Source organism: Lampetra planeri, chromosome 76, assembly GCF_965212315.1.
Source record: "Lampetra planeri chromosome 76, kcLamPlan1.2.h2, whole genome shotgun sequence".
NCBI lineage: Eukaryota > Metazoa > Chordata > Hyperoartia > Petromyzontiformes > Petromyzontidae > Lampetra > Lampetra planeri.
The window spans coordinates 3,133,801-3,159,021 of NC_136181.1; the positions used below are offsets into that span (position 1 = coordinate 3,133,801).

At 46.1% G+C, this 25,221-nt stretch overlaps 1 protein-coding gene and 6 non-coding genes across 9 annotated transcripts in view; 1 reads left to right on the plus strand and 6 right to left on the minus strand.

Moving 5' to 3' along the window:
* Positions 1–511: 511 nt before the first annotated feature.
* Positions 512–583, minus strand: TRNAA-UGC (transfer RNA alanine (anticodon UGC)). The gene has a single exon. It is a non-coding gene; the product is annotated as a tRNA-Ala (tRNA).
* A 3,045-nt stretch (positions 584–3,628) lies between these two features.
* Positions 3,629–3,700, minus strand: TRNAA-UGC (transfer RNA alanine (anticodon UGC)). The gene has a single exon. It is a non-coding gene; the product is annotated as a tRNA-Ala (tRNA).
* Positions 3,701–6,960: 3,260 nt separating this feature from the next.
* Positions 6,961–7,032, minus strand: TRNAA-UGC (transfer RNA alanine (anticodon UGC)). Its single transcript has one exon. It is a non-coding gene; the product is annotated as a tRNA-Ala (tRNA).
* A 996-nt stretch (positions 7,033–8,028) lies between these two features.
* On the minus strand, positions 8,029–8,100 carry TRNAA-UGC (transfer RNA alanine (anticodon UGC)). The gene has a single exon. It is a non-coding gene; the product is annotated as a tRNA-Ala (tRNA).
* A 3,694-nt stretch (positions 8,101–11,794) lies between these two features.
* TRNAA-UGC (transfer RNA alanine (anticodon UGC)) lies at positions 11,795–11,866 on the minus strand. Its single transcript has one exon. It is a non-coding gene; the product is annotated as a tRNA-Ala (tRNA).
* Positions 11,867–14,304: 2,438 nt separating this feature from the next.
* Positions 14,305–14,376, minus strand: TRNAA-CGC (transfer RNA alanine (anticodon CGC)). Its single transcript has one exon. It is a non-coding gene; the product is annotated as a tRNA-Ala (tRNA).
* A 5,627-nt stretch (positions 14,377–20,003) lies between these two features.
* LOC144737952 (cell adhesion molecule DSCAML1-like) overlaps positions 20,004–25,221 on the plus strand; it is a 34,109-nt gene continuing 28,891 nt past the window's right edge. The window contains exons 1-3 of one of the 3 annotated variants that reach the window (XM_078620861.1): positions 20,004–20,362; positions 21,189–21,356; positions 22,597–22,683. In XM_078620861.1, the coding sequence (XP_078476987.1) occupies positions 22,623–22,683 (61 nt within the window). In that variant the 5' untranslated portion in view covers positions 20,004–20,362; positions 21,189–21,356; positions 22,597–22,622. The remainder of the gene's footprint in view (positions 20,363–21,188; positions 21,357–22,596; positions 22,684–25,221) is intronic. The other 2 variants (XM_078620860.1, XM_078620859.1) reach the window with 2 other exon arrangements.

Genomic DNA, 25,221 nt, shown 5'->3' on the forward strand with positions numbered 1-25,221 from the left:
ATTCTCACGGCTTTATTTTCCCAGAAAAAATGCATTCATCGGTGGTGTATAGCCTTAGAATCCTATATATTCCGATAAAAGTGGGAAATTTCACAATGAAAATGTCAAGTTAAAAAGAGGCAAATCGTCATACTAACCTATGCCATTTTTGGCCAAAATTCGCCAAATTTTTACAGCTCTATTTTTCAACAAAAAATACATTCCTCGGTTGTGTTTAGCCTTCGAAACCTATAAATTCCGTTAAAAGTGGGAAATTTCATCATGTCGGGGAGACAGACCTGATTTTCACCTGAGGACGGCTGCTTGCGTTGTGGCCGAAACGTCGTGAGAATTATTTTATTATGTTTTATTTTTATTATTTTATTACTTCCCTTCTATGTGACTTTACCGAAAGAACCAAGAAGATGAATCCCTGCAGTCACAAAAGCTTTAAATCGAAAAAAAAATACAGCCAATTGATTTTGGAATTAAACCTTTGTTGGAAAAATGACTTAAATAAAAGCTTCTGACATGGAGATGCCGGGGATTGAACCTATGGCCTCACACATGCAAAGCGTGCGCTCTCCCACTGAGCTACATCCCCACCACGCTGGCAGCTAGGTAGCCAGCCCCTGTAGCTATCGGCCCCTCCCCTTACCCCCCTCCCTTAGGCCCCTCCCCTGACCCCCCTTCCCTTAGGCCCCTCCCCTGACCCCTCCCCCCCATATCCTTAGGCCCCTCCCTCTGACCCCCCTTCCCTTAGGCCCCTCCCCTGACCCCTCCCCCCCATATCCTTAGGCCCCTCCTCTGCCCCCCCCTCATGCCCCTCTCCTGACTCCCACCTTCCTTAGCCACCTCCCCTCTCCGTACCCGGCAGTAGGTCTCCACCAATCAAAAAGCTGTTATTTATGCACGACAGACAGACAAAAAATCCCTGGTGGGCAGTGTGGAACATATTGTTCCTACCTGTAAAATGCATTCCTCGGTTGTGTTTAGCCTTTGAAACCTATAAATTCCGTTAAAAGTGGGAAATTTCACCATGAAAATTTCAAGTTAAAAAGAGGCAAATCGGCATACTAACCTATGCCATTTTTGGCCAAAATTGGCCAAATTTTCACGGCTTTATTTTCCCCAGAAAAAATGCATTCATCGGTGGTGTATAGCCTTAGAATCCTATATATTCCGATAAAAGTGGGAAATTTCACCATGAAAATTTCAAGTAAAAAAGAGGTAAATCGGCATACTAACCTATGCCATTTTTGGCCAAAATTGGCCAAATTTTCACGGCTTTATTTTCCCCCAAAAAAATGCATTCATCAGTGGTGTATAGCCTTAGAATCCTATATATTCCGATAAAAGTGGGAAATTTCACCATGAAAATTTCAAGTAAAAAAGAGGCCAAAATTGGCCAAATTTTCACGGCTTTATTTTCCCCAAAAAAAATGCATTCATCGGTGGTGTATAGCCTTAGAATCCTATATATTCCATTAAAAGTGGGAAATTTCACCATGAAAATTTCAAGTTATAAAGAGGCAAATTGGCATTCTAACCTATGCCATTTTTGGCCAAAATTGGCCAAATTTTCACGGCTTTATTTTCCCAGAAAAAATGCATTCATCGGTGGTGTATAGCCTTAGAATCCTATATATTCCGTTAAAAGTGGGAAATTTCACCATAAAAATTTCAAGTTAAAAAGAGGCAAATCGGCATACTAACCTATGCCATTTTTGGCCAAAATTGGCCAAATTTTCACGGCTTTATTTTCCCCAAAAAAAATGCATTCTTCGGTGGTGTATAGCCTTAGAATCCTATATATTCCGTGAAAAGTGGGAAATTTCACCATGTCGGGGAGACAGACCTGGTTTTCACCTGAGGACGGCTCCTTGCGTTGTGGCCGAAACGTCGTGAGAATTATTTTATTATGTTTTTTTTTTATTACTTCCCTTCTACGTGACTTTACCGAAAGAACCAAGAAGATAAATCCCTGCAGTCACAAAAGCTTTAAATCGGAAAAAAAATACAGCCAATTGAATTTGGAATTAAACCTTTGTTGGAAAAATGAATTAAATAAAAGCTTCCGACATGGAGATGCCGGGGATTGAACCCATGGCCTCACACATGCAAAGCGTGCGCTCTCCCACTGAGATACATCCCCACCACGCTGGCAGCTAGCTAGCCAGCACCTGTAGCTATCGGCCCCTCCCCTTACCCCCCCTCCCTTAGGCCCCTCCCCTGACCCCTCCCCCCCATATCCTTAGGCCCCTCCCCTGACCCCCCTTCCCTTAGGCCCCTCCCCTGACCCCTCCCCCCCATATCCTTAGGCCCCTCCCCTGAACCCCCCTCCCTTAGGCCCCTCCTCTGCCCCCCCCTCATGCCCCTCTCCTGACTCCCACCTTCCTTAGCCACCTCCCCTCTCCGTACCCGGCAGTAGGTCTCCACCAATCAAAAAGCTGTTAATATTATATATTTATTTATGCACGACAGACAGACAAAAAATCCCTGGTGGGCAGTGTGGAACATATTGTTCCTACCTGTAAAATGCATTCCTCGGTTGTGTTTAGCCTTTGAAACCTATAAATCCCGTTTAAAGTGGGAAATTTCACCATGAAAATTTCAAGTTAAAAAGAGGCAAATCGGCATACTAACCTATGCCATTTTTGGCCAAATTTGGCCAAATTTTCACGGCTTTATTTTCCCCAGAAAAAATGCATTCATCGGTGGTGTTTAGCCTTATAATCCCATATATTACGTTAAAAGTGGTAAATTTCACCAATACATTTTCACACGCCAAAAATCAAATCTGCATAATAACCTATGCCATTTTTTGGCCCAAATTTGACCAAATTTTCACAGCTCTATTTTTCAACAAAAAGTTCATTCCTCGGTTGTGTTTAGCCTTCGAAACCTATAAATTCCGTTAAAAGTGGGAAATTTCACCATGAAATCTTCACGTCCCATGAAGCAAATCGGCATACTAACCTATGCCATTTTTGGCCAAAATTGGCCAAATTTTCACGGCTTTATTTTCCCCAGAAAAAATGCATTCATCGGTGGGGTATAGCCTTGGAATCCTATATATTCCATTAAAAGTGGGAAATTTCACCATGAAAATTTCAAGTTAAAAAGAGGCAAAACGGCATACTAACCTATGCCATTTTTGGGCAAAATTGGCCAAATTTTCACGGCTTTATTTTACCAGAAAAAATGCATTCATCGGTGGTGTATAGCCTTAGAATCCTATATATTCCGTTAAAAGTGGGAAATTTCACCATGAAAATTTCAAGTAAAAAAAAAAATTCGCCAAATTTTTACAGCTCTATTTTTCAACAAAAAGTACATTCCTCGGTTGTGTTTAGCCTTCGAAACCTATAAATTCCGTTAAAAGTGGGAAATTTCACCATGTCGGGGAGACAGACCTGGTTTTCACCTGAGGACGGCTGCTTGCGTTGTGGCCGAAACGTCGTGAGAATTATTTTATTATGTTTTATTTTTATTATTTTATTACTTCCCTTCTACGTGACTTTACCGAAAGAACCAAGAAGATGAATCCATGCAGTCACAAAAGCTTTAAATCGAAAAAAAAATACAGCCAATTGATTTTGGAATTAAACCTTTGTTGGAAAAATGAATTAAATAAAAGCTTCCGCCATGGAGATGCCGGGGATTGAACCCATGGCCTCACACATGCAAAGCGTGCGCTCTCCCACTGAGCTACATCCCCACCACGCTGGCAGCTAGGTAGCCAGCCCCCGTAGCTATCGGCCCCTCCCCTTACCCCCCCTCCCTTAGGCCCCTCCCCTGACCCCCCTTCCCTTAGGCCCCTCCCCTGACCCCTCCCCCCCCATATCCTTAGGCCCCTCCCCTGAACCCCCCTCCCTTAGGCCCCTCCTCTGCCCCCCCCTCATGCCCCTCTCCTGACTCCCACCTTCCTTAGCCACCTCCCCTCTCCGTACCCGGCAGTAGGTCTCCACCAATCAAAAAGCTGTTAATATTATATATTCATTTATGCACGACAGACAGACAAAACATCCCTGGTGGGCAGTGTGGAACATATTGTTCCTACCTGTAAAATGCATTCCTCGGTTGTGTTTAGCCTTTGAAACCTATAAATTCCGTTTAAAGTGGGAAATTTCACCATGAAAATTTCAAGTAAAAAAGAGGCAAATCGGCATACTAACCTATGCCATTTTTGGCCAAAATTGGCCACATTTTCACGGCTTTATTTTCCCCAGAAAAAATGCATTCATCGGTGGTGTTTAGCCTTAGAATCCCATATATTCCGTGAAAAGTGGGAAATTTCACCATGAAAATTTCAAGTAAGAAAGAGGCAAATCGGCATACTAACCTATGCCATTTTTGGCCAAAATTGGCCAAATTTTCACGGCTTTATTTTCCCCAGAAAAAATGCATTCATCGGTGGTGTATAGCCTTAGAATCCTATATATTCCGATAAAAGTGGGAAATTTCACCATGAAAATTTCAAGTAAAAAAGAGGCAAATCGGCATACTAACCTATGCCATTTTTGGCCAAAATTGGCCAAATTTTCACGGCTTTATTTTCCCCAAAAAAAATGCATTCATCGGTGGTGTATAGCCTTAGAATCCTATATATTCCGATAAAAGTGGGAAATTTCACCATGAAAATTTCAAGTAAAAAAGAGGTAAATCGGCATACTAACCTATGCCATTTTTGGCCAAAATTGGCCAAATTTTCACGGCTTTATTTTCCCCAAAAAAAATGCATTCATCGGTGGTGTATAGCCTTAGAATCCTATATATTCCATTAAAAGTGGGAAATTTCACCATGAAAATTTCAAGTTATAAAGAGGCAAATTGGCATTCTAACCTATGCCATTTTTGGCCAAAATTGGCCAAATTTTCACGGCTTTATTTTCCCAGAAAAAATGCATTCATCGGTGGTGTATAGCCTTAGAATCCTATATATTCCGTTAAAAGTGGGAAATTTCACCATAAAAATTTCAAGTTAAAAAGAGGCAAATCGGCATACTAACCTATGCCATTTTTTGGCAAAATTGGCCAAATTTTCACGGCTTTATTTTACCAGAAAAAATGCATTCATCGATGGTGTATAGCCTTAGAATCCTATATATTCCGTGAAAAGTGGGAAATTTCACCATGTCGGGGAGACAGACCTGGTTTTCACCTGAGGACGGCTCCTTGCGTTGTGGCCGAAACGTCGTGAGAATTATTTTATTATGTTTTTTTTTTTATTATTTTATTACTTCCCTTCTACGTGACTTTACCGAAAGAACCAAGAAGATAAATCCCTGCAGTCACAAAAGCTTTAAATCGGAAAAAAAATACAGCCAATTGATTTTGGAATTAAACCTTTGTTGGAAAAATGAATTAAATAAAAGCTTCCGACATGGAGATGCCGGGGATTGAACCCATGGCCTCACACATGCAAAGCGTGCGCTCTCCCACTGAGATACATCCCCACCACGCTGGCAGCTAGCTAGCCAGCACCTGTAGCTATCGGCCCCTCCCCTTACCCCCCCTCCCTTAGGCCCCTCCCCTGACCCCCCTTCCCTTAGGCCCCTCCCCTGACCCCTCCCCCCCATATCCTTAGGCCCCTCCCCTGACCCCCCTTCCCTTAGGCCCCTCCCCTGACCCCTCCCCCCCATATCCTTAGGCCCCTCCCCTGAACCCCCCTCCCTTAGGCCCCTCCTCTGCCCCCCCCTCATGCCCCTCTCCTGACTCCCACCTTCCTTAGCCACCTCCCCTCTCCGTACCCGGCAGTAGGTCTCCACCAATCAAAAAGCTGTTAATATTATATATTTATTTATGCACGACAGACAGACAAAAAATCCCTGGTGGGCAGTGTGGAACATATTGTTCCTACCTGTAAAATGCATTCCTCGGTTGTGTTTAGCCTTTGAAACCTATAAATCCCGTTTAAAGTGGGAAATTTCACCATGAAAATTTCAAGTTAAAAAGAGGCAAATCGGCATACTAACCTATGCCATTTTTGGCCAAATTTGGCCAAATTTTCACGGCTTTATTTCCCCCAGAAAAAATGCATTCATCGGTGGTGTTTAGCCTTATAATCCCATATATTACGTTAAAAGTGGTAAATTTCACCAATACATTTTCACACGCCAAAAATCAAATCTGCATAATAACCTATGCCATTTTTTGGCCCAAATTTGACCAAATTTTCACAGCTCTATTTTTCAACAAAAAGTTCATTCCTCGGTTGTGTTTAGCCTTCGAAACCTATAAATTCCGTTAAAAGTGGGAAATTTCACCATGAAATCTTCACGTCCCATGAAGCAAATCGGCATACTAACCTATGCCATTTTTGGCCAAAATTGGCCAAATTTTCACGGCTTTATTTTCCCCAGAAAAAATGCATTCATCGGTGGGGTATAGCCTTGGAATCCTATATATTCCATTAAAAGTGGGAAATTTCACCATGAAAATTTCAAGTTAAAAAGAGGCAAAACGGCATACTAACCTATGCCATTTTTGGGCAAAATTGGCCAAATTTTCACGGCTTTATTTTACCAGAAAAAATGCATTCATCGGTGGTGTATAGCCTTAGAATCCTATATATTCCGTTAAAAGTGGGAAATTTCACCATGAAAATTTCAAGTAAAAAAAAAAATTCGCCAAATTTTTACAGCTCTATTTTTCAACAAAAAGTACATTCCTCGGTTGTGTTTAGCCTTCGAAACCTATAAATTCCGTTAAAAGTGGGAAATTTCACCATGTCGGGGAGACAGACCTGGTTTTCACCTGAGGACGGCTGCTTGCGTTGTGGCCGAAACGTCGTGAGAATTATTTTATTATGTTTTATTTTTATTATTTTATTACTTCCCTTCTACGTGACTTTACCGAAAGAACCAAGAAGATGAATCCATGCAGTCACAAAAGCTTTAAATCGAAAAAAAAATACAGCCAATTGATTTTGGAATTAAACCTTTGTTGGAAAAATGAATTAAATAAAAGCTTCCGCCATGGAGATGCCGGGGATTGAACCCATGGCCTCACACATGCAAAGCGTGCGCTCTCCCACTGAGCTACATCCCCACCACGCTGGCAGCTAGGTAGCCAGCCCCCGTAGCTATCGGCCCCTCCCCTTACCCCCCCCTCCCTTAGGCCCCTCCCCTGACCCCCCTTCCCTTAGGCCCCTCCCCTGACCCCTCCCCCCCATATCCTTAGGCCCCTCCCCTGAACCCCCCTCCCTTAGGCCCCTCCTCTGCCCCCCCCTCATGCCCCTCTCCTGACTCCCACCTTCCTTAGCCACCTCCCCTCTCCGTACCCGACAGTAGGTCTCCACCAATCAAAAAGCTGTTAATATTATATATTCATTTATGCACGACAGACAGACAAAACATCCCTGGTGGGCAGTGTGGAACATATTGTTCCTACCTGTAAAATGCATTCCTCGGTTGTGTTTAGCCTTTGAAACCTATAAATTCCGTTTAAAGTGGGAAATTTCACCATGAAAATTTCAAGTAAAAAAGAGGCAAATCGGCATACTAACCTATGCCATTTTTGGCCAAAATTGGCCACATTTTCACGGCTTTATTTTCCCCAGAAAAAATGCATTCATCGGTGGTGTTTAGCCTTAGAATCCCATATATTCCGTGAAAAGTGGGAAATTTCACCATGAAAATTTCAAGTAAGAAAGAGGCAAATCGGCATACTAACCTATGCCATTTTTGGCCAAAATTCGCCAAATTTTTACAGCTCTATTTTTCAACAAAAAGTACATTCCTCGGTTGTGTTTAGCCTTCGAAACCTATAAATTCCGTTAAAAGTGGGAAATTTCACCATGTCGGTGAGACAAACCTGGTTTTCACCTGAGGACGGCTGCTTGCGTTGTGGCCGAAACGTCGTGAAAATTATTTTATTAAGTTTATTTTTATTGCTTTATTACTTCCCTTCTACGTGACTTTACCGAAAAAAGCAAGCAGATGAATCCCTGCAGTCACGAAAGCTTTAAATAGAAAAAAAATACAGCCAATTGATTTTGGAATTAAACCTTTGTTGGAAAAATGTATTAAATAAAAGCTTCCGACATGGAGATGCCGGGGATTGAACCCATGGCCTCACACATGCAAAGCGTGCGCTCTCCCACTGAGCTACATCCCCACCACGCTGGCAGCCAGGTAGCCAGCCGCTGTAGCTATCGGCCCCTCCCCTTACCCCCCCTCCCTTAGGCCCCTCCCCTGACCCCCCTTCCCTTAGGCCCCCTCCCCTGACCCCTCCCCCCCATATCCTTAGGCCCCTCCCCTGACCCCCCTTCCCTTAGGCCCCTCCCCTGACCCCTCCCCCCCCATATCCTTAGGCCCCTCCCCTGAACCCCCCTCCCTTAGGCCCCTCCTCTGCCCCCCCCTCATGCCCCTCTCCTGACTCCCACCTTCCTTAGCCACCTCCCCTTTCCGTGCCCGGCAGTAGGTCTCCACCAATCAAAAAGCTGTTAATATTATATATTTATTTATGCACGACAGACAGACAAAAAATCCCTGGTGGGCAGTGTGGAACATATTGTTCCTACCTGTAAAATGCATTCCTCGGTTGTGTTTAGCCTTTGAAACCTATAAATCCCGTTTAAAGTGGAAAATTTCACCATGAAAATTTCAAGTAAAAAAGAGGCAAATCGGCATACTAACCTATGCCATTTTTGGCCAAAATTGGCCAAATTTTCACGGCTTTATTTTCCCCAGAAAAAATGCATTCATCCGATAAAAGTGGAAAATTTCACCATGAAAATTTCAAGTAAAAAAGAGGCAAATCGGCATACTAACCTATGCCATTTTTGGCCAAAATTGGCCAAATTTTCACGGCTTTATTTTCCCAGAAAAAATGCATTCATCGGTGGTGTATAGCCTTAGAATCCTATATATTCCGTGAAAAGTGGGAAATTTCACCATGAAAATTTCAAGTAAAAAAGAGGCAAATCGGCATACTAACCTATGCCATTTTTGGCCAAAATTCGCCAAATTTTTACAGCTCTATTTTTCAACAAAAAGTACATTCCTCGGTTGTGTTTAGCCTTCGAAACCTATAAATTCCGTTAAAAGTAGGAAATTTCACCATGTCGGGGAGACAGACCTGGTTTTCACCTGAGGACGGCTGCTTGCGTTGTGGCCGAAACGTCGTGAAAATTATTTTATTAAGTTTATTTTTATTGCTTTATTACTTCCCTTCTACGTGACTTTACCGAAAAAAGCAAGCAGATGAATCCCTGCAGTCACGAAAGCTTTAAATAGAAAAAAAATACAGCCAATTGATTTTGGAATTAAACTTTTGTTGGAAACATTTATTAAATAAAAGCTTCCGACATGGAGATGCCGGGGATTGAACCCATGGCCTCACACATGCAAAGCGTGCGCTCTCCCACTGAGATACATCCCCACCACGCTGGCAGCTAGCTAGCCAGCCCCTGTAGCTATCGGCCCCTCCCCTTACCCCCCCCTCCCTTAGGCCCCTCCCCTGACCCCCCTTCCCTTAGGCCCCTCCCCTGACCCCTCCCCCCCATATCCTTAGGCCCCTCCCCTGACCCCCCTTCCCTTAGGCCCCTCCCCTGACCCCTCCCCCCCATATCCTTAGGCCCCTCCCCTGAACCCCCCTCCCTTAGGCCCCTCCTCTGCCCCCCCCCTCATGCCCCTCTCCTGACTCCCACCTTCCTTAGCCACCTCCCCTCTCCGTACCCGGCAGTAGGTCTCCACCAATCAAAAAACTGTTAATATTATATATTTATTTATGCACGACAGACAGACAAAAAATCCCTGGTGGGCAGTGTGGAACATATTGTTCCTACCTGTAAAATGCATACCTCGGTTGTGTTTAGCCTTTGAAACCTATAAATCCCGTTTAAAGTGGGAAATTTCACCATGAAAATTTCAAGTAAAAAAGAGGCAAATCGGCATACTAACCTATGCCATTTTTGGCCAAAATTGGCCAAATTTTCACGGCTTTATTTTCCCCAGAAAAAATGCATTCATCCGATAAAAGTGGAAAATTTCACCATGAAAATTTCAAGTAAAAAAGAGGCAAATCGGCATACTAACCTATGCCATTTTTGGCCAAAATTGGCCAAATTTTCACGGCTTTATTTTCCCAGAAAAAATGCATTCATCGGTGGTGTATAGCCTTAGAATCCTATATATTCCGTGAAAAGTGGGAAATTTCACCATGAAAATTTCAAGTAAAAAAGAGGCAAATCGGCATACTAACCTATGCCATTTTTGGCCAAAATTCGCCAAATTTTTACAGCTCTATTTTTCAACAAAAAGTACATTCCTCGGTTGTGTTTAGCCTTCGAAACCTATAAATTCCGTTAAAAGTGGGAAATTTCACCATGTCGGGGAGACAGACCTGGTTTTCACCTGAGGACGGCTGCTTGCGTTGTGGCCGAAACGTCGTGAGAATTAATTTATTATGTTTTATTTTTATTATTTTAATACTTCCCTTCTACGTGACTTTACCGAAAGAACCAAAAAGATGAATCCCTGCAGTCACAAAAGCTTTAAATCGAAAAAAAAATACAGCCAATTCATTTTGGAATTAAACCTTTGTTGGAAAAATGAATTAAATAAAAGCTTCCAACATGGAAATGCCAGGGATTGAACCCATGGCCTCGCACATGCAAAGCGTGCGCTCTCCCACTGAGCTACATCCCCCCCACGCTGGCAGCTAGGTAGCCAGCCCCTGTAGCTATCGGCCCCTCCCCTTACCCCCCCCTCCCTTAGGCCCCTCCCCTGACCCCCCTTCCCTTAGGCCCCTCCCCTGACCCCTCCCCCCATATCCTTAGGCCCCTCCCCTGAACCCCCCTCCCTTAGGCCCCTCCTCTGCCCCCCCCTCATGCCCCTCTCCTGACTCCCACCTTCCTTAGCCACCTCCCCTCTCCGTACCCGGCAGTAGGTCTCCACCAATCAAAAAGCTGTTAATATTATATATTTATTTATGCACGACAGACAGACAAAAAATCCCTGGTGGGCAGTGTGGAACATATTGTTCCTACCTGTAAAATGCATTCCTCGGTTGTGTTTAGCCTTTGAAACCTATAAATCCCGTTTAAAGTGGGAAATTTCACCATGAAAATTTCAAGTAAAAAAGAGGCAAATCGGCATACTAACCTATGCCATTTTTGGCCAAAATTGGCCAAATTTTCACGGCTTTATTTTCCCAGAAAAAATGCATTCATCGGTGGTGTATAGCCTTAGAATCCTATATATTCCGTTAAAAGTGGGAAATTTCACCATGAAAATTTCAAGTTAAAAAGAGGCAAATCGGCATACTAACCTATGCCATTTTTGGCCAAAATTGGCCACATTTTCACGGCTTTATTTTCCCAGAAAAAATGCATTCATCGGTGGTGTATAGCCTTAGAATCATATATATTCCGTTAAAAGTGGGAAATTTCACCATGAAAATTTCAAGTTAAAAAGAGGCAAATCGTCATACTAACCTATGCCATTTTTGGCCAAAATTCGCCAAATTTTTACAGCTCTATTTTTCAACAAAAAGTACATTCCTCGGTTGTGTTTAGCCTTCGAAACCTATAAATTCCGTTAAAAGTGGGAAATGTCACCATGTCGGGGAGACAGACCTGGTTTTCACCTGAGGACGGCTGCTTGCGTTGTGGCCGAAACGTCGTGAGAATTATTTTATTATGTTTATTTTTATTATTTTATTACTTCCCTTCTACGTGACTTTACCGAAAAAAGCAAGAAGATGAATCCCTGCAGTCACGAAAGCTTTAAATCGAAAAAAAAATACAGCCAATTGATTTTGGAATTAAACCTTTGTTAGAAAAATGTATTAAATAAAGCTTCCAACATGGAGATGCCGGGGATTGAACCCATGGCCTCACACATGCAAAGCGTGCGCTCTCCCACTGAGCTACATCCCCACCACGCTGGCAGCCAGGTAGCCAGCCCCCTTAGCTACCGTCCCCTCCCCTTACCCCCCCTCCCTCAGGCCCCTCCGCTGACCCCCCTTCCCTTAGGCCCCTCCCCTGACCCCTCCCCCCAATATCCTTAGGCCCCTCCTCTGCCCCCCCCCCCTCAGGCCCCTCCTCTGCCCCCTCCCTTAGGCCCCTCTCCTGACTCCCCCCTCCCTTAGGCCCCTCCCCTGACCCCCCTTCCCTTAGGCCCCTCCCCCTCCCCCCCATATCCTTAGGCCCCTCCCCTGAACCCCCCTCCCTTAGGCCCCTTCCTCTGCCCCCCCCTCATGCCCCTCTCCTGACTCCCACCTTCCTTAGCCACCTCCCCTCTCCGTACCCGGCAGTAGGTCTCCACCAATCAAAAATCTGTTAATATTATATATTTATTTATGCACGACAGACAGACAAAAAATCCCTGGTGGGCAGTGTGGAACATAGTGTTCCTACCTGTAAAATGCATTCCTCGGTTGTGTTTAGCCTTTGAAACCTATAAATTCCGTTAAAAGTGGGAAATTTCACCATGAAAATTTCAAGTTAAAAAGAGGCAAATCGGCATTCTAACGTATGCCATTTTTGGCCAAAATTGGCCACATTTTCACGGCTTTATTTTCCCAGAAAAAATGCATTCATCGGTGGTGTATAGCCTTAGAATCCTATATATTCCGATAAAAGTGGGAAATTTCACCATGAAAATTTCAAGTAAAAAAGAGGCAAATCGGCATACTAACCTATGCCATTTTTGGCCAAAATTCGCCAAATTTTTACAGCTCTATTTTTCAACAAAAAGTACATTCCTCGGTTGTGTTTAGCCTTCGAAACCTATAAATTCCGTTAAAAGTGGGAAATTTCACCATGTCGGGGAGACAGACCTGGTTTTCACCTGAGGACGGCTGCTTGCGTTGTGGCCGAAACGTCGTGAGAATTATTTTATTATGTTTATTTTTATTATTTTATTACTTCCCTTCTACGTGACTTTACCGAAAAAAGCAAGAAGATGAATCCCTGCAATCACGAAAGCTTTAAATCGAAAAAAAAATACAGCCAATTGATTTTGGAATTAAACCTTTGTTGGAAAAATTTATTAAATAAAAGCTTCCGACATGGAGATGCCAGGGATTGAACCCATGGCGTCACACATGCAACGTGTGCGCTCTCCCACTGAGCTACATCCCCACCACGCTGGCAGCCAGGTAGCCAGCCCCCTTACCTACCGTCCCCTCCCCTTACCCCCCCCTCCCTCAGGCCCCTCCGCTGACCCCCCTTCCCTTAGGCCCCTCCCCTGACCCCTCCCCCCAATATCCTTAGGCCCCTCCTCTGCCCCACCCCCCTCAGGCCCCTCCTCTGCCCCCTCCCTTAGGCCCCTCTCCTGACTCCCCCCTCCCTTAGGCCCCTCCCCTGACCCCCCTTCCCTTAGGCCCCTCCCCCTCCCCCCCATATCCTTAGGCCCCTCCCCTGAACCCCCCTCCCTTAGGCCCCTTCCTCTGCCCCCCCCCCTCATGCCCCTCTCCTGACTCCCACCTTCCTTAGCCACCTCCCCTCTCCGTACCCGGCAGTAGGTCTCCACCAATCAAAAAGCTGTTAATATTAAATATTTATTTATGCACGACAGACAGACAAAAAATCCCTGGTGGGCAGTGTGGAACATATTGTTCCTACCTGTAAAATGCATTCCTCGGTTGTGTTTAGCCTTTGAAACCTATAAATTCCGTTAAAAGTGGGAAATTTCACCATGAAATCTTCACGTCCCATGAAGCAAATCGGCATTCTAACGTATGCCATTTTTGGCCAAAATTGGCCAAATTCTCACGGCTTTATTTTCCCCAGAAAAAATGCATTCATCGGTGGTGTATAGCCTTAGAATCCTATATATTCCGTTAAAAGTGGGAAATTTCACCATGAAAATTTCATGTAAAAAAGAGGCAAATCGGCATACTAACCTATGCCATTTTCGGCCAAAATTCGCCAAAATTTTACAGATTTATGTTTCAACAAAAAATTCATTAATCGGTGGTGTTTAGCCTTAGAATCCCATATATTACGTTAAAAGTGGTAAATTTCACCAATACATTTTCACACGCCAAAAATCAAATCTGCATATGCCATATTTTTACCAAAATTTAGGCAAATTTTCACAGCTGTATTTTTCAACAAAAAGTGCATTCCTCGGTTGTGTTACGCCTTAGAATCCTATACATTCCGTTAAAAGTGGGAAATTTCACCATGAAATCTTCACGTCCCATGAAGAAAATCGGCATACTAAACAATGCCATTTTTGGCTAAAATTGGCCAAATTTTTACAGCTTTATTTTTTCAACAAAAAGCGCATTCTTCGGTTGTGTTTAGCCTAAATATCCTACATATTCCGTTAAAAGAGTAAAATTGTCCACTGGCAAAATATCACCTCGTGGAAATGCCGGGGATTGAACCCGGGGCCTCACACATGCGAAGCATGCGCTCTACCACTGAGCTACATCCCCATGGTGGCGCTACCTGGGCGCAGTTCCACCTCGGTACGGGGTGAAACTTCGTCATCAGCTTCTTCCTCTCCCTCGTCACCCCACTCTCTCTCCTGTTGGCCCTGGGCCCTGGACACATCGAGTCTGCACAGAGTCCAAGCAAAATGTATCTCTTTGAAACAAAAAGAAATAACAAGAATACATGTGGATGGATACTATAATGCTGTCCCAATTTATTTCTTCTTGGAAATATTTAATTCGGAAATAAATAGGTGTTTTGGATACTTTTAAGCACTGGTTTTCATCTCCAAAATTTTAAGAAAACCATTTGATCACTGTGTGCATCGCTAGCTATACAAATAGCAAGTTCCTGAAATCAACACAAATTCACCCTCAGGTATCGTTCATATAGGGTTATACTGGTAGGAAACACCTGGTTCCACCAGCCCACAGGGGATTATTGTGTCCGTCCGTCGTGCATCAAAAAATGGGAGGGGTTGGGCTGGGAGGTGAGGGGAGGGTGGGGAGGGGCTGGGTGGGGGAGGGTGGGGAAGGGCTGGTCACCCCATGGTGGCCCTTATAAAACTCAACGTTTAACCGACTCACGCCGGCTTGTGCCCGCCCTCACAGTCGGCTATATTTGCGAAATAGACCACGCCGCCGTTGACCCTGGCAATTGACCGAGCAACCCAACGCTCCTACCAGCTCCCTGCGCAGGATGTGTTTACGAGAGTTAATTTGCACCCCTATTACAGGGACATGGACACAGCCAATTGATTTTAAAAATCAACCTTTGTTAAAAACATAAATTAAATAAAATCTTCCAACATTGAGATGCCGGGGATCGAACCCATGGCCTCACACATGCGAAGCGTGCGCACTCTCACTGAGCTACATCCCCACCACGCTGGCAGCCAGGTAGCCAGCCCCCTTAGCTATCGGCCCCTCCCCTTACCCCCCCCTCCCTCAGGCCCCTCCGCTGACCCCTCCCCCCCATATCCTTAGGCCCCTCCCCTAACCCCCCCTCCCTTAGGCCCCTCCTCTGCCCCCCCCTCATGCCCCTCTCCTGACTCCCACCTTCCTTAGCCACCTCCCCTCTCCGTACCCGGCAGTAGGTCTCCACCAATCAAAAAGCTGTTAATATTATATATTTATTTATGCACGACAGACAGACAAAACATCCCTGGTGGGCAGTGTGGAACATATTGTTCCTACCTGTAAAATGCATTCCTCGGTTGTGTTTAGCCTTATAATCCGATATAGTACATTAACAGTGCGCAATTTCATCAAGAAATTTTGAAGTAAAAAAAGCAAATCGGCATAGTAACCTATGCCGTTTTTGGCCAAAATTGTTCACATTTTTACGGATTATTTAAAATAAGAAAAATTCATTCATCGGTGATGTTTAGCCTTATAATCCTATATATTACATTTTTAGAGGTGATCGCCAATCAGCATTCACTAACCTGCAGTACCACTGAGTGTCAACGGGGTGCAGCAGTGTTACCTCCGTGGCGAAATGCCCGGGGTCAAACAGAGGTGAGAGCGGATCAAAACACCAATTCCTGCTCGGGAAAATTCCCGGGGTCAGAGAAGGTGAAAGCGGATCAGAACGACGGTTTGAGAAGGACCAATCAGAAGGTTCGGGAAAGACCATTCAGAAGGTTCCAAGAAGGTTGCGTGTCTGAGACGGAGGCAGCCACGAACCTGTATAAAAGCCAGAGCGCTGAGAGCTCGAGTTAGTTCTCTCCACACGAAGACCGAAGCCCGGGCTGGAGATAGATAGGACCCTGGAACCAAGCCGTGCAGCTCTTCTAAGGGCTGAGGCTCGGTGTGACCAGTGGTGGGGACCCACAGACCCAGTGGTCGAGTCAGTTAGCCTCCCCTAGGTCCCAGCCGGAGGACGTTAGGTTAGCGGGTAACCCGTGAGTAGGTCCCGTCAAGCCCGGAGGCCATTCCTCCCTAGGTATCGGGTAAGGGGACCGTATACCGCTTGTGTGTGTTAGGGACCGTGTCGGAAGAAAGACAATGAACGGTGTGCCTCATAAAGAAGTTTATTGGTCTGTAATTACAACACTACACATTTAAAGTGGGAAATTTCACGATGGAATTTTCACGTCCCGAAAAGCAAACAGGCATACTAACCTATGCCATTTTTGACCAAAATTAGCCCAAATTTTCACAGCTTTATTTTTCAACAAAAAGTGCATTCCTCGGTTGTGTTTAGCCTTAAAATCCTATATATTACATTAAAAGTGGGAAATTTCACTATGAAAATTTCACGTCCGAAAAAGCAAATTGGCATACTAACCTATGCCATTTTTGGCCAAAATTAAGCACATTTTAACAACTTTATTTTTCAACAAAAAGTGCATTCCTCGGTTGTGTTTAGTCTTAGAATCATAAATATTACATTAAAAGTGGGAAATTTCACTATGAAAATTTCACTTTCCAAAAAGCAAATCGGCATACTAACCTATGCCATTTTTGGCCAAAATTGGTCAAATTTTCACAACTTTATTTTTCAACAAAAAATTCATTCCTCGGTGGTGTTTAGTCTTAGAATCCTATATATTCAGTTAAAAGTGTGCAATTTAACCATGAAAATTTTAAGAAAAAAAAAGCGAATGGGCATACTAACCAATGCCATTTTTGCCCAAAATTGGCCCAATTTTCACAGCTTTATTTTTCAACAAAAAGTGCATTCCTCGGTGGTGTTTAGTCTTAGAATCCTATATATTCCGTTAAAAGTGTGCAATTTCACCATGAAAATTTAATGAAAAAAGAAGCGAATGGGCATACTATCCTATGCCATTTTTGCCCAAAATTGGCCCAATTTTCACAGCTTTATTTTTCAACAAAAAGTGCTTTCCTCGGTTCTGTTTAGCCTTATATTCCTATATATTAAATTAAAACAGGGAAATTTCACCACGAAATTTTCAAATCCTAAAAAGCAAATCGGCATACCATTTTTGGCCAAAGTTTACCAAATTTTCACAGCTTTATCTTTCAACAAAAAGCGCATTCCTCGGTTGTGTTTATCTTTAGAATACTCTTATATAAGTGAAGTATAGTAAACTACGGCGGGAAACCACTTGACGGGTACCACACTTTATTAACACTTGTCTTGCCACAATAACACGTGTGGTCACTATTTCTCACGCTACACGTTCCACTCGACACGTGTGGTCACTACAGCTCACGCTACACGTTCCACTCGACACGTGTGGTCACTACAGCTCACGCTACACGTTCCCGCTACACGTTCCCGGGCACTCCAGCCCCGTAGCATCCGTGGAACCTACAGACCCACCCCAGCTTGGGCGTGGGTCACGACCTCTGGATCCCGCGGCCCGGCTCTCACACGGACGTCCGGCCCCGGGTCCCAAGGTCCCGCCTCTGAGCCACATAGGGCCCCGGTCCTCACAAGGACAGCGGGACTAGGTGTCCCAGGGCCCTATCTCTTCCTCCTCTGTCTTCTGTCTTCACTGGTCACCAACTCCCCGCGCGCCTGCGCGCACCGCCTTATATAGCCTCCGCTCCCAGGAGACGGAGCCTATGCGGACCGCGACGTGAGCACCCACCTTAGTTGACCAATCACCACGCGCTGCCACACGATCCCTCCGCTGTCAGCGCGCGTCACCCACACACAGCCAATCACCACCTCATAACCCATGACCCCGCGCTGACCTATGATCCCTCACTGTCAGCGCGCGTCACCAACACACACAGCCAATCACCACGCGCTGCCACACGATCCTTACCGCCAGCGCGTATCACCACTACATAAGCACGCAACTTTATCTATCAGTGATGAATGCTGCACTTTCTGTCGTTTTCATGCAGGGGGCGCTGCAAACATACATGCCCCCTGCATGAACGACGGAGGCGCAGGGACAGACGTTCGATTACGTTGAAATTGATCTGCAGACGGCGGTCTTCTCACACGGCCAGCTCCGTGTCGCCTTATCTCGATCCTCCAATCCCAAACAGGCGAAAGTCCACATCGAACTGAACCCCCAGCAAGGCCATCGACTTAACGACGAGAGAAAATTCACACGAAATGTCCTTTTCAATGAAGTCTTCCAGATGTAAAATGATATAAGCTTTTAATGAAGAAAGAAAATAATCTAATTCTAAATATAATACAATTCAAAAATGTTTCATTTAAAACTTTAAAACAGAGCATCGGGTGCTTGCAGGAATGCATCGTTCGTGTGCAATTTGTTTCGTGACTTTCCTGGCCGAAGACCGTAAATAGTTGTGAGTGGTGCAACAGGCACCACCGAACAACCCTTAGTGCTAGATATTCCGTTAAAATTGGGAAATTTCACCATTAAATTTTCAGGTAAAAAAGAACCAAATCGGCATATATAACCTGCTAGCGGGAAGTATGTGGCGTTGCCCGGGGGAAAAATATATTTAAAAACTTCTCTAAAAAACACAACATATACATACACAATTACTATGCTATTGTGAAAACCCAGCGTGCCGTTTGTCTGTCCATTTGTCCGTCAACAAAATTATGAGAGGCTTGCAGAAGTCAAAAAAGTTATAGAAAGTGGTGGGTAAATCGTTTATCTAACAGGTTTTCGAAAATTGTCGACCCCCCCCCCCCTAAATTTTTTTTTTGTATCATGGTGGCGGGGCGCTCAGCACTGACATCGTCGGGAAGGAACGGCCAGGAATCCGGAGTTGACGTCCTGGTGGGAACGTCTGTAAGCGCGACGGCCGCCATTACACGTGGCGAGGAAGATGCGCAGCCGGACGCCGCCATTTTGGGCGGCACGGGGGAGGCGTGGACAGAGTCCGCCATTTTACTAAACAAGCGTGATAGGCAAGACGCGGCACCCGCTGCTAGGAACGTGGGAAATAGAACCGAACGTACTCGCAGATTACCCCAGATTAAATAATTCAGCCTAGCTCTGGAACACAGTGGAGGAAATTGGTGCGTCGGGTGATCGCGGCATCTGCAGGCTTCTCGGTGGTATCACGCTCTATTCAAGGTGTTGAGGTCCGTGTCTTGGTGGACATGGGAGCCCTGTCAGATATATCACCAAAACGACATTTGATCATCTTAGAAACATTGCTAAGGTACAGCCTTTTCGCTCTCGGTTTACTACCGAGAGACTTGACTACTGCAATGCTCTTTTCCGGTTTTCCGAAAAAGTCATTTTGCAACCTGCAACATATGCAGAATGCAGCAGCGCGTGTGCTTATGAAAACCAGAAAGAGCACCCACCACGTAACACCTGATTTACGGATCTTGCACTGAATGTCAATAAGTTATAGAATTGATTTTATTAATTAATTTGTCACCAGCATACACGATATGAACCAACAAGATCCCTCACGTCCTCTGGTTCTGGTCACAATAATCCCCTGTGGGCTGGTGGAACCAGGTGGTTCCTCCCAGTATCATCATCGTCATCATCATCATCACGTGGACATTGAGAGCAGCAGACACAAACTCTAGACACGTGGTGACGTCGATTCTGAATGTGGAGGGGGGAAACCTGAGGACCTCGAGAAGAATCCACGTGACCACGGGGAGAGTAAAAGTGGCACCAGGCGAAGTGATTACATCTGTGACGTCTTGCAGCCCCCCACCCACCCCTTGGACGAAAGAACATCAGAGTCATCTCACTTCCTTCTGCGAGTTACTCTCTCTCTGGGCAACCTCAGCTGGTCTCGTCGTATAAAACGGAGAGAGAGAGACGCGGGGTGGTGAAGCATCCATCGGGCTGTCAGAATGTGACGGGGCAGGTAGCAGTCACTACCCACTGTGCATTGACACACACGCAGAGGCGACAACCCCACACACACTCACACACACGCACACACACACGCACACGCAGAGGCGACAACCCCACACACACAAACTCACACACAGACGCACACACACACGCAGAGGCGACAACCCCACACACACACACGCGGTGCCACTGAACGCGTGCATCGAATCATCATCGTTCACCCCATGGAGCCGTGACTTGGGCTAACAACGGTGAGGATTTAACTCTGTGCGAGTGTGTGAGTGTGTGAGTGTAAGAGTGTAAGTGTGTGAGTGTGTGTGAGTGTGTTAGTGTGTGAGAGTGTGTTAGTGTGTGAGTGTGTGAGCGTGTGAGAGTGCGAGTGTGTGAGTGTGTACGTGTGAGTGTGTGTGTGTAAGTATGTGAGTGTGTACGTGTAAGTGTGTGAGTGTGTGTAAGTGTGAGTGAGTGTGTGTAAGTGTGCGAGTGTGTACGTGTGAGTGTGTGTGTAAGTATGTGAGTGTGTACGTGTGAGTGTGTGTGTGTGAGAGTGTGTGAGAGTGTGTGAGTGTGTGTGTGAGTGTGTGTGTGTAAGTATGTGAGAGTGTGTGTGTGTGTGAGAGTGTGTGAGTGTGTGTGTGAGTGAGTGTGTGAGTGTGTGTGAGTGTGTAAGTATGTGAGAGTGTGTGTGTGAGAGTGTGTGAGTGTGTGTGAGTGTGTAGGTATGTGAGTGTGGGAGTGTGAGAGTGTGTGAGAGTGTGTGAGTGTGTGGGGTTGTCGCCTCTGAGTGTGTGTGAGTGAGTGTGTGAGTGTGTAAGTGTGAGAGTGTGTGAGTGTGTGTGTAAGTGTGCGAGTGTGTGAGTGTGTGTGAGTGTGTGAGTGTGTGGGGTTGTCGCCTCTGAGTGTGTGTGTGTGAGTGTGTAAGTGTGAGAGTGTGTAAGTGTGTGAGTGTGTGTAAGTGTGAGTGTGAATGAGTGTGTAAGTGCACCTAGCCTGGCACAGGCGCCGTGGTAACGTCACCGTCACGTCGTGGCGAATGGCGGGTCTTGTTATGTTGAATTTCTTTCGCACCGTACGTAGTCAACCGTGGATGATCGGAGGTGCGGGTGAAGGACACCAATCTAAGCAGAACAACAACAGCACTCAGTCCTAAACAAATGAGTGCTCAATCGAGATGATTTAAAAGTGGCTTCCTAATATCGCGAGGAAGAGCGTTCCAGACGGCCACTGAAGCGCATCTCAAAGCGTGTGAGTGCTCGGTGCGGTGTGTAGTAAACATCGCCACTGGGGAGACAAAGGCGGCCGGGCGTGGTGCTGGCCACCCACCCCTCACTACTGGCCTACAGCACTTGCCCCAACAGTCTGTAAGAGGCTATACGGGGGATCTTTATTTTGGTATTTCACGCGCATACCTCTAAGGTGAGTTGGAAACACCGACAGGTAGGTGAGAGGCATGCGGGCAATGCTACCGTGGCCTTCACCAGTTGAGGAACCGGTCGGATGGTTAGCGGTCTAACCGGGATATTTAATCCCAATTTAACTTCCTCACTCCGACATTCAGACCCCCCCATTGAGATTCATTGCCTCCTGTTATTGAGGTCCTTTATTTAACCACTAGCTGAGAGCTCCCATTGAGATGTATTGCCTCCTGTTATTGAGGTCCTTGATTTAACCATCAGCTGAGAGAGTTCCCGTTGAGATGAATTGTCTCGTGTTGATGAGTCTTGCAGTATGGTGAGGTGGGGAGATGTGACCCTGCGAAACGAAGGCATCTATATCGATAGAAAAAAATAAAATTGTGAATGTGTGTCTGTTTGAAATGTTTAGCATACTTCCCGACATGCAAAAAACTTGAAATGTGGCATATGGGTAGTTTCCAGATTGTACACCATGCAAAAAGTATAAAATAGACTTTAGTAATGTTTTTTATGTGTGGGGGGGGGCGCAATAATGCATATATTTTGCACGGCAAGTGAGCGGTGACGTCACATCTCTGTCATGTCACCCGCATGCGGTAGCGTCACGCAGTGTGCCTACTGACGTCACGCATCCCCCCCCCCCCTCCGCGTAGGCCGCGTATTACTGGTAGGAACCTCCTGGTTACACCAGCCCACAGGGGATTATTGTGTCCGTCCGTCGTGCAGGGAGGGGCTGGGTGGGGGGGAGGGACTGGGTGGGGAGGGGCTGGGTGGGGAGGGTGGGGCTGGGTGGGAGGGGTGGGCTGGGTGGGGAGGGGCTGGTCACCCCGTGGTGCCCGTATAAAACTCAACGTTTCACCTACTCACGCCGGCTTGTGCCCGCCCTCACAGTCGGCCATATTTGCGGAATACACCACGCCGCCGTTGACCCTGCAGGCCATTGACCGAGCAACCCAACGTTCCTACCAGCTCCCTCCGCAGCAGGAATGTGTTAATCAAAGACACGAATCCGAAGCCCGGTAGTAAAGCTTGTTAATTTATATATCGTTTGTAACGTGTTCATTTTACAGAATTCCTGTCCTCTATTCGTAAAGGAATGGCCCTGACTTCTCCACTTGGAACAACAACAACAATATTAATACTACTATTATTCATTGGTAAGTACTAAGTAGCATCACCACCATCACCACCACGTGTAGCCTGTAACAGACTTGGGGCAAGCGCTGAGCGAGGCTGAGGGTGGAGTGACTGGAGCAGGGGTCACGTGGGGGCCGGAAGTGGAGTGTTGAGACGGGAGAAGTGGAGGGGGGTGGGCGATGGGGAAGAGGGATGGAGGCTGTCAGAGAGGAATGGAAGGAGGCTAAGGAGGGGACTGCTTCATGTACAGGGGCACTGCTGAGTCTATGGGCAGCAGTGTTGAGTCTATGGGCAGCAGTGTTGAGTCTATGGGTGGCAGTGTTGAGTCTATGGGTGGCAGTGTTGAGTCTATGGGTGACAGTGTTGAGTCTATGGGTAGCAGTGTTGAGTCTATGGGTAGCAGTGTTGTCTATGGGTAGCAGTGTTGAGTCTATGGGTAGCAGTGCTGAGTCTATGGACAGCAGTGTTGAGTCTATGGGTAGCAGTGTTGAGTCTATGGGTAGCAGTGCTGAGTCTATGGGTAGCAGTGCTGAGTCTATGGGCAGCAGTGTTGAGTCTATGGGGTAGCAGTGTTGAGTCTATGGGTAGCAGTGTTGAGTCTATGGGTAGCAGTGTTGAGTCTATGGGTAGCAGTGTTGAGTCTATGGGCAGCAGTGCTGAATGTATGGGGGTGGGTGGCCAGCACCACACCTGCCCGGCCGCCTTTGTCTCCCCACTGGTGATGTTTACTACTCCACTGCAAGATGTTATTCTTTTGAGGCCGAGTCGATCTAGGAGAGGCCCAGGACGTGTTCAGATAGTTGCGGCGATCACCGATTTTGGTGGCCGTGAGCGGGAATCGAACTTGGGTCTCAGCCGGGTTCACAGCTGCAGCGCATACAATTGCGCCACAACTCCACGCCACGCACAATGCGGTACTCGGATATCAGTCGACACAGTACATTGCGATGTCATATTTCATGATTATCGTCACGATTGGTTTACCGTGAAGATGTTCTGCTGGCGTTTCACATTTCACGCTTTCCTTTCAGCGCTTGGCTGTTCTTCCAGACTGAATGTTTATAGTGTTCACTGGACACTAGTTCACTCGATGCTACTTCTCCCGACGATAGTTCACTCGACGGTAAGAGAGTTGAAGGGCAATTAAGGGAGTTGAGTGGCAATCATAAAAGGGATGAAAAGGCAGCGACAAGTGAGTTACAGCCCGGAGAGAAAGAGGCAGAGGTTGGGTTGTGAGAGCTCTACGCGATCTCTCTCTCCCTCTCTCTCTCTGTCTGATCTCGCTCTGATCTTCTTACCTTAGAGACCCTGGCTCTGATCTTCTTACCTTAGAGACCCTGGCTCTGATCTTCTTACCTTAGAGACCCTGGCTCTGATCTTCTTACCTTAGAGACCCTGGCTCTGATCTTCTTACCTTAGAGACCCTGGCTCTGATCTTCTTACCTTAGAGACCCTGGCTCTGATCTTCTTACCTTAGAGACCCTGGCTCTGGTCTTCTTACCTTAGAGACCCTGGCTCTGATCTTCTTACCTTGGAGACCCTGGCTCTGATCTTCTTACCTTAGAGACCCTGGCTCTGATCTTATTACCTTAGAGACCCTGGCTCTGATCTTCTTACCTGCGAGACCCTGGCTCTGGTCTTCTTACCTTAGAGACCCTGGCTCTGATCTTATTACCTTAGAGACCCTGGCTCTGATCTTCTTACCTTGGAGACCCTGGCTCTGATCTTCTTACCTTAGAGACCCTGGCTCTGATCTTATTACCTTAGAGACCCTGGCTCTGATCTTCTTACCTGCGAGACCCTGGCTCTGGTCTTCTTACCTTAGAGACCCTGGCTCTGATCTTATTACCTTAGAGACCCTGGCTCTGATCTTCTTACCTTAGAGACCCTGGCTCTGATCTTCTTACCTTAGAGACCCTGGCTCTGGTCTTCTTACCTTAGAGACCCTGGCTCTGATCTTCTTACCTTGGAGACCCTGGCTCTGATCTTCTTACCTTAGAGACCCTGGCTCTGATCTTATTACCTTAGAGACCCTGGCTCTGATCTTCTTACCTGCGAGACCCTGGCTCTGGTCTTCTTACCTTAGAGACCCTGGCTCTGATCTTATTACCTTAGAGACCCTGGCTCTGATCTTCTTACCTTGGAGACCCTGGCTCTGATCTTCTTACCTTAGAGACCCTGGCTCTGATCTTCTTACCTTAGAGACCCTGGCTCTGGTCTTCTTACCTTAGAGACCCTGGCTCTGATCTTCTTACCTTAGAGACCCTGGCTCTGATCTTATTACCTTAGAGACCCTGGCTCTGATCTTCTTACCTTAGAGACCCTGGCTCTGATCTTCTTACCTGCGAGACCCTGGCTCTGATCTTCTTACCTTAGAGACCCTGGCTCTGATCTTCTTACCTTAGAGACCCTGGCTCTGATCTTCTTACCTTAGAGACCCTGGCTCTGATCTTCTTACCTTAGAGACCCTGGCTCTGATCTTCTTACCTTAGAGACCCTGGCTCTGATCTTCTTACCTTAGAGACCCTGGCTCTGATCTTCTTACCTTAGAGACCCTG